At 39.0% G+C, this 9,419-nt stretch overlaps 1 protein-coding gene across 1 annotated transcript; it reads left to right on the plus strand.

Annotated features, from left to right (window-relative positions):
- The first annotated feature begins 306 nt into the window (after positions 1 to 306).
- Positions 307 to 7,222, plus strand: LOC123449242 (inositol-tetrakisphosphate 1-kinase 2). The gene is made up of 10 exons (XM_045126385.1): positions 307 to 780; positions 2,581 to 2,662; positions 2,846 to 2,878; positions 3,428 to 3,548; positions 4,001 to 4,093; positions 5,392 to 5,511; positions 5,619 to 5,795; positions 5,987 to 6,042; positions 6,118 to 6,202; positions 6,759 to 7,222. The coding sequence occupies exons 1-10, from the start codon at positions 596 to 598 to the stop codon at positions 6,851 to 6,853; spliced, it is 1,047 nt and encodes a 348-aa protein (XP_044982320.1). The 5' UTR covers positions 307 to 595; the 3' UTR covers positions 6,854 to 7,222.
- Positions 7,223 to 9,419: the final 2,197 nt, after the last annotated feature.

Below are 9,419 nucleotides of genomic sequence, written 5' to 3' on the forward strand. Positions count from 1 at the left end.
ATATGAGGGCTTGATATTCACACAAGTGGATCCGACCCCCCCCCCCCCCCCCCCCTCATCACCGACAACGAAGGTCATGGGCGGCGGTGGAGCAAAGCTCTGTGGCGACGGTCGAGGGATCGCTTTTCTTTCTTTGTGTAAGAAGGGGACTCTCAAGGAGGAGGGGAGAATCTCAAGGAGGAGGGGAGAAGAGCGGAGGGATTGGGGAGCCTCCCCCAATTTGTATTGTACGGAGAAGGTAACACGGTTGTCTACGACCGTAGATGTGCGGCAGATAACATTGTCACCTAGAAATTAGAATCATCCACTCACTCACCTTCTCCTCGCTTCGTCGTCTACAAATACCCGGCCGCTCCCGTTCTCGTGCTCCCTCTTCCACTCGTCTCGCCATTAATTAAAGCTCCGGGAAACAATTTTCCTCCCCCAAAATCCTCCAGATATAGCCCTACCACACCTCAGCAAACTCTCTCTCGCGCGCGAAGCATCGACTCTGCTGGATCCCCCCCTTTACCTGGACATTTGACTCCCCCCGAATTCCCATCATTTTGGGTTTATCGCCCATCTGTGGCGGCAGCTCGGGATAGGGCTCGCGGGGATGAGGCTGCATGGGGACGTGTCGGATGACGAAGAGGAGGGTGCGGTGATGGATCCGGCACTGCTGTCGTCGTCGTCGCTCGCCGGTGCCGCGGCGGCCGCCGCGTCGAGGCTGGTGGTGGGCTACGCCCTCACGAAGAAGAAGGTGAAGAGCTTCCTCCAGCCCAAGCTGCTCTTGCTGGCGAGGTAAAAGCCTGGATCACCGCTTATAGAGATGGACTCCATTGATTCATGGGTGATGCAGGTGGTGGCTGTTTTTTTATTCAGAGAAAGGAGATATGTTTCTTGTTTGCTCAGTGGGGAGTAATTTCACAAAACGTGAAGACATATGTTTCTTTTTTCTGGTACAGAGGTGTTGATGACTTAAGGGTCTTGCTCTTGGAGGAAAAAGGCTGTTCTTGGATCAGTTCTTGAACATCAGTAGTGTACTACTAGTTTACTTGAACATGCAGAGGTGACAAACGGGTAGTAAACTAGTAATTGATGTTCAAACCATTATAATTTCTGCAGTATGGGGTGGAATGGAATGCTATTCTATTCCTTATAGCACTTGTTAATCAGTGATCGAATCAGATATCGACTGGAGTAAAGTTAGCAGGAGCGGTTACAGGCTTGTGATAGTGGCTTCTCAGTGAAGCATGTTTGGGTTCTAGATTAGAAATTCCATTAGCATCGGTAGATGCCATATCCGCGTGCCAATGTTGGCAGTTACATTGCACGAGGGGGCGTCCATGGTCTATAATTGTATATTATCATGTCCACTTGACTAAATGCTTTGTGGTATGCTAATCCTTGTGCCTGGCATCTGGGATTCTAGTTGGAATATTCCCATGGATAAGCACATCACTTGGATTATGACAACTTGTTGATGGCAATGTCTTTCCTGGGATCGTTTCCACTTTAGTGAATGCGTCGCTAGATTTGATGGCAACATGGGCCACTGACAAGCAATTATTTTTCGATAAAACTCAAATGAGAAACAATATTTGAGCTGGCTATTTTACTAGTTATCTGAATTAAGAGCTAAATTTGTTCAATTATTTGCTAATTGCTTCCCAGCTTCTCACCCTATGAACATAATTAAAAAGTATGTTGAATAATAAAAAGTAAATGTATACTTGGGTGGGTGCTTGATTTTAAGGTTTATATACTTGCGTATCTTAGAAAATTCTCAACATTCATAGATGTGTATCATGTTAGATCATGTGGGTCTGCAGAGAATCATGCAAAATTATGGTCAAATGTTTCCTGTACAAAAAGACAAATGACTCAGTTTTTTATTCATGCACTTTTATTGTTTGATTGCTTTAACTTAAAAAAAAAGTGCACTTTACCCTTGTGAGTTGCTTCACGGGCTAAACAACATAAGTAAGGCATGCATTCAGCAGAACCCTCCCGTACTTTGTGTTGTGTGTGTTTGGATTTGACCTTGTATTGAACTCTGTGGCTGTGGTGGTTTGCTTTATCTATAAAGCGGGGAAAAAGGCTTTTTCGGTAAGGCATGCATTCTAGTAGAAAAACATAAGCAAGGAATGGAAATAAATTTACAAGGGAAATGTTCTTTTCAGGAATTGAACAAATTTTGCTTGGTCAAATTGTATATCTGAAGTTGATTTATTTTTTTAGATTGTTTATGTATCCCCTACTGTTGAGTAACTGAAAATATGAATCTTTTGACATGATGCTGGTTTCCATATAATTCCTTTTTATCCTTTGGGAGGTAGTGAGGTACCCTTGTGATATATTCTGATTTGCATTTGACCGAGTATTCAGGTGGCCCTACAAACAAATTTAACCCAAGCTGAGTTGGCGATGCACTTTTTTTTTTTTTGAAGTTCAGCAGAGTGAATTTGACTTGGATGATTTTGTCTGCTCATGTGTTATAAGTTTGTAATCACTAGCCTTGTGTGCTGACTAGTTGCCAAGCTTTTATTCTATTTATTAGTGCTGCTTGACATCTTAAACATGTGCATTTTGCTTTGTCAGGAAGAAAGGAATTAGTTTCATATCAATTGATGAAACTCGTCCTCTCTCAGAACAAGGCCCATTTGATATTATCTTGCACAAGGTTAGTCAAATACTTTCTAAAATATGTTTGAAAGTCTGGATGCATAGGTCTCAGAACTAAGATTGTCTAACATATTTTCTCCAATGGTTGTGTTTATAAACGGTTTGAATATTGAAAGAAGTGAATTCTGCTTAATGTTTTTAAAATATTATGTCATGATAGGTTTCTTGCTTCCTTCTGCAGAAAACTAGCAAGGAGTGGCAGCGGATTCTGGAGGTAATACTAGACTACAGGTGTAGAAACCCGATGATCTGCAAATGCATGCATACTGATACAACATGCACGCTGGTCATGCATTTATCTAATTTCTCTTGTATAGTTGGTATCATGTCCTGGGAAATCAATAGTCAGATAGCCCCTCCGTCCAGAAATAGATGGCGTTTTCCGATATTGACCCAGTCGCCAACAAACATCTCTGAAAAAAAGTCTGTTATAAAAATGTGATTCCTATAAAATCCAATGATATTATTTTCTTCCAATCAACCCATTTTTTCATATATTGGGAGTCAAAGATAGAAAACTTGAACTGAATGAATTCTAGGAAGTCATTTGTTTTCTAACCTTGGTAGTAAGATTTACTGTTTATTCTGTCGGCGGCGATGACAGTTAATATACTTAATTATCTAATGCAAAAAATATCGTAATTGTCAACTGCAGCTCCCTGTGAAAAGCTTATCATAATTGTAACACTTTGTTCTTAGCTTCTAAATCAGGAATTCCCCTTCTATGTTGATTTTTACATTTAACATTCTTCATTCTGTGAAGGATTATCATGAAGTGCATCCAGAAGTCACTGTACTCGACCCACCCAATGCCATCGAGCATCTGAACAATCGACAATCGATGCTTGAAGAAGTAGCAGACTTGAACCTGTCCAGTTTCTATGGTAATATTGCAGATGCGTAATACGTCTTTTATTGATATTTCATATTTGTGCTATGAAAATTAGCCAAGTTGAACAGTTTGGGCAAGTGATGTACATTTTTTCAGCTCATGTGAGTATTGTGGTTCTAGAATGTGCATAGATCTGAAGGCATATTCTATGAGTGAAAGAGTGGAAGCACTCACCCACACAAACACGAAGTCCACTGAAAAGAATAGACACTGTAATTTCTTGTTTACTGCTGGGTGAGTCCAGTGACAAATTCTGTTCAATTGGACAGCAGTAACTTTCTGATTTATAGTGAACACGTAGTATATTGACATGCAGGCTGCTGAAAGTGCATCCTCAGCTTACTTCTCTGAAGGACTTGATATTTTTTTTGCTAATAAGGACTCGATATGTTTAGAATAGTTTATAATATAATTTTTTATGGTTTGGATTTTGGACCATTGCAGAAGAAGTTTGCACTCCACGCCAACTGGTCATTATGAAAGATCCATCCTCTATACCAACTGCAGTTGCCATGGCTGGGCTAACCTTGCCATTGGGTAATTTGTTCAAATCTTGAAACTATCAGCTCTTTTGGATAAAAGGTTTTGAACTATGCTATGAGTGATTCGTTTGAATTAATCAGATCCATCACTTTGCTTTAGCTTCTCATGATCCATTTATTTTGATCGATTTGGTTATCTGATTGTTCATTTTTGCTGCTTATGTTTAGATTTGAGTGTACATGTTTTCCTTGTGATTAGTATTCTCCATGCAGTTGTCGTGGTTCTGACGAAAGCCCGTGGATATGTTATAACTGCTACCATTATCATGTACTCTCTCCGTCCCAGAATATAAGAACGTTTTTCAAGTTAACATAGCTTGAAAAACGTTCTTATATTCTGGGACGGAGGTAGTACTATAATGTTGAGTTATTCTCTGCTCCTGAAAATTAGACTGTTCTAATCAATTCTGCGGTGTCTCGGGAACATTGCTGTATTTATCTACTTTCAATAGGGTGTTATAGACAAGCAGGAACTTGAGAGGATTGTTCTGATATGTTCTTTTAGTTCTATATACATGGTACCTTAGGTAGGTCCGGGGCTTGTGGCCCTTCTGTTCTTCTAAATTATTCAGTTCTATGTCCTAGCTATGCTAGGTTGCATGCTTCTTGAATCTCGATTTGTATTTGTTGCTCCTTTCAAGACACACTTGACTTTAGTATTTTTGACGCTGCACTTCACTTTAGTTGTTCTATATGAGTTTAGATATCAGCTATGGGCATCATATGATCTGCACTAGCTGCAATATCATGAGTCATGATACAGTACAACCTAGCTACATGGACGATTTCCTTCTGTTATGTGAAACATATGCTTCACTCATTACTGAATGAGTACAATATAAACAGGCATGCACTGTATGTCAAACAAGGAAGGGAATGATGAGACACTATATATTGACATTGTGTTGCAGAAATCCTCTGATTATTTAGTTTGGTGATTTATATGTTACCTGATTCTGTGTGCATGTTATGTGGAAACATGTCCTGCAACTTGCCTGTCACACTTGGTGTTTTCACACTAGTTTGAATGAGGACGTAAAGTAAGTAGGCCAGCAATACATTTGGGGGAGATAGACACTTAGACTAATATTCAAGTTTGATGTTGTGATGTTCTTCTTCCAGTTGATAATTCCCATTGTCACACATTTAGGCAATTTTTCCTGTTTAGCTTCAGTATCCTGCTTCTGGGGCTTTGTCTTATTCTCCTTCGATGTGTTACACGGGACTTCCTGTTTGTTATGTGTGGAATAGTAAGTGGAAATTGCTGATGGGACGTACTTCTGTTTGTTGCAGTTGCCAAGCCATTGGTTGTTGATGGAACATCTAAATCTCATGAGCTATCTCTGGCATACGACGAGGCATCCTTGCCAATGCTTGATCCTCCTCTGGTACTCCAGGAATTTGTGAATCATGGTAATTCCTGATTCTTTTATATGTCCATATGTTCTTTTTTGTTTTGTTTTTGTTTTTGTGTGCTCTCGAATGGTCGAACCGTGGCATCTGATTTATTACAAGTACAGGTGGGATCCTCTTTAAGGTGTACATCATTGGTGAAGCTATACAGGTTGTCCGCCGGTTTTCTCTTCCTGATGTTAATACCTATGACTTACTAAACAATGTTGGCATCTATCGACTTCCAAGAGTTTCATGCGCTGCAGCTACTGCAGATCATGCAGACCTTGATCCTCATATTGCAGGTGTGTCTTCTGCAGTGTTTTCAATTTATCTATGGTTTACCTTTCTTTTCTTTATTGAATTGATTCTGATCTAATCTCAAAGTTGAGGAGAAAATTGTTTAGTAAAAAATACGGGAGTAGTTGCGTTGTAATGCTTATGTTTGCCAAGAGCTTTTTACTGCACCGAATGAACACTTTGCATTACTGAACAGAGCTTCCTCCGAGACCACTTCTAGAGAAACTAGGCAGGGAGCTTCGTGGTCGGCTGGTATGACCAGCACTGGTTCTTAACTATATGTAGCTATTATATTTGTTGCCTCACCTGACATGTTAAAATTTGCAGGGTCTAAGATTGTTCAACATAGATATGATTAGAGAGCTTGGAGCTAATGACCGGTACTATATAATTGATATCAACTATTTCCCAGGTGTGTAGTTATTTTATCTGTCACATGGCTTTGCATTTCTTTTCTTCTGTCTATGTGTTCATGAAGAACTTGCTGGGCTGAAAATTTTATCCCAGCTGAGGGGAAAAGGAATGTATCGTCGCGGCATGTCTCTGCCCGTCTAGGCCAATTTAACACTGTTCAAGTAGGGGTATCTTCTCTACTACCCAAGGTTGGCTTGGCTGGGGCATGAGTAGTCTTGCTAATTGTTTGTTATTCATCCGGGTGCAGATTGTTCTTAACCATTACAGGTAACTTCATCCCAGGTGAAGATTGTTAGGAATATGACATGTAAATCATGGAAGACATTTTGTGATGTGTAGTTTCAGTGATGCTGTCAGATCAGTTTCTACGGAGACAGCAATACATGCTAGCACAGAAGTTGCTTTTGTTTTGTTTGGTTAAATGGGCAAGTCTTGCATGTAAAATTACAGCAAAAACTTCATGGGCTTGACTCGGCGATTTCACAGCATGGTAATTTCCTTGCAGTAGCAGTTCGACCGCCTACGAAGTAATACTGTTTCCATTTTATCTGCAGGATATGGGAAAATGCCTGGTTATGAGCACATATTCACCGATTTCTTGCAAAGTCTTGGGCAAAACAAATACCAAAGGTGCTTGAGCGGAGGCTGAAGCGCCGGGAAGTTTGTGAAAGAGTAAACGGCTAGAGGAGATACATCGGCGGTAGACATACTTCTGCACCAATGAACATATCTCGGATACATAAGCTGGAGCCCAAGGCTTTAAGAAGTCCCAAACTGGCATTACATGTCTTGTCAGAAGTGGCGCCACATACACAGGATCAGGAGTAGGGGGGGAGGGGGGCAAAAACAAGAAAAACTCGAATGGCCTTGTGCCGATCTTGTATAAATCAGGGTTGTTATGACAGTTTGGTCACCTTCCTCTCGTTGATCTCAAATGTTTTCATCAAACAGAATTATCACCATTAACCTATTTACTGTATGTATAATAATGATCAGTTAAATTAGAAACATTACATCACGGTAAGCAACATTCGGAATAAGACAGCATAGCCTGCTTTCAGTTGTAGTTTAACATTACAGAGAACTAAATACTCTTGTAGTGGGGATCCCGGAGCCTCTTTGGTTTGCAGGATTGTAAAATGAAGGAATGGAAAAAGAATATATAGGATTATCGGTTTGCAGGATTGTAAAATGATACTTTTTGAAGAATAGTGCTTTATTACTTTAAAAATCTATGCATCACATCCGACATCTACATAACTAAGATGCACACGGCCAAATAAGATTCTTACACACAAGAAAAAGTGAAATACATCAAGACTAGTCCACGCCTAAAGCAGAGGGGGCCCAACTCTATCATGTTACCATTCACATTGGGTAAAAGTATTTTTCATCGAAGCCTTTAATCGTGTACACACCTTCGTAAACAGGTCTCGATTCTTCACAAGAAAATATAGGATTATTGGTGAGGACACTGATACCATGGATACAACCACAACTATCACTATTCGGCACGTAGGGCGTCGCCGAGTAACCATGCGTGTACCTCCCCCCCCCCCCCCCCCCCCCGCCTCCTCCCCCTGCACGCTGGGTGTCGTATGGGCCGGCCCATTTTACGTTGCTTTCCTTTCTTTTTTTCCTTTTTAAGTTTGATTTTTTTTCTCTTCTCCATTTTTTCTATTTTGTGAATTTTCTTTTCAAATTCGTGAAAATAAAACTGTTCGTCCAATTCAAAAAATCTTCATCAATTCAAAACATGTTTATCGAATTGATTTATTATTCATCAGGATTTCAAAAACGTTCATCAATTTCAAAAAAAATCATCGAATTAAAATATATTCATCAAATTCGCAATTCATTGTTTTCTAAAAATGCTCTTCAAATTCGAATTTTTTTCATAATTTTCAAAAAAAGTTCATCAACTTCAAAATGTGTCCATTCATTTTTTCAGAAAAATTTTCTTGAATACAAAATTTGTTCAAGTTCAAAATATGTTCATCCAATTCAAAAATTGTAAATCAAACACACAAGGGCTGGATGCGCACTGGCTTCTGGACACATACTGCATTTTTTGTTTTTTTGAGAAATCTGGACACATACTGCATGACATAGGAGGTCCGGGCGGGGAGCTCCCATTCACCAGGGCTGGATGTCGCTTGTACCGATTCCTAAAAGGAATAGCAATATCTAGTGGCCCGGACCAGTAGCAAGGTACCTATGCTGCGCACAGCAGGTATGTTTTTTATTTTTTTATTTCTTCCCCTATTTTGGTTTCCTTTTATTCCTTCATTTTGCTTTGCTTTTGAAAAACATAAATAAAAGCTTTACAAAAAATATATTCCTTCAGTATATGAAAATTGTAGAACATGCATTAAATAAAAGAGGACATCATCAACCATATATTTTTAAAAAGTTGATTACGTATTTAAACATGTACACATGTATTAAAAATATTTCTAATAAAAAAATTGAAATTTGAGGATGAAAAATGTTCACTGCCATTGAAAATTGCTCACTCTGTTTGAAAAATGTTCACAATGTGCTAAACAATATTGATCTTGTATTTCCAAAATATTAAACATGTATTATAAAATATACTCCCTCCGTCCTAAAATAAGTGTCTCAACTTTATACTAGCTCTAGTACAAATTTGTATTAAGCTTGAGACAGTTATTTTGGGACGGAGGGAGTATATAATACATAAAAATATAAAATGTGTATGGGAGAAATTAGACAAAAAAAATAAGTTTCCAAAAACAATGAAAGTTAACAAAATGTAACAAATAATCCAATAAAAACCGAAAAAGCTAAAGCAAAAAAGAAAATAAAAACAGAATAAAACCAGTGCAAAAGAGTGAAAACATAGAAAGAATGAAAGAAACAAAGTAAGCGGATGAAAACCTAGGAAAAAAGGAAGGAAAAAGAAAAAAGGCTGTGAAATTAAGGAAAGAGATAAAGAAAGGAGAAAAAAACAGTGAAAACATAAGAGAAACGAAGAAACCACGAAAAGGAAAAAAACAGAAAACCAAAAAAAAACCGGTGAACAAACAGAGAAAACCAAAAGAAAAACAATCCGAACAAAATGAGTGAATAAAGCACGATAATGGGCCAGCTGGAAACTGGAGCGCATAGACAAAAGCTTGGAACGAGACAGTGGTAATCTCGCTATAAGCAACATATAGCTCTCATTGGGAAAATGCTATTCGCCGCGAGTT

Source organism: Hordeum vulgare, chromosome 4H (genome assembly GCF_904849725.1).
Source record: "Hordeum vulgare subsp. vulgare chromosome 4H, MorexV3_pseudomolecules_assembly, whole genome shotgun sequence".
Classification (NCBI taxonomy): Eukaryota; Viridiplantae; Streptophyta; class Magnoliopsida; order Poales; family Poaceae; genus Hordeum; species Hordeum vulgare.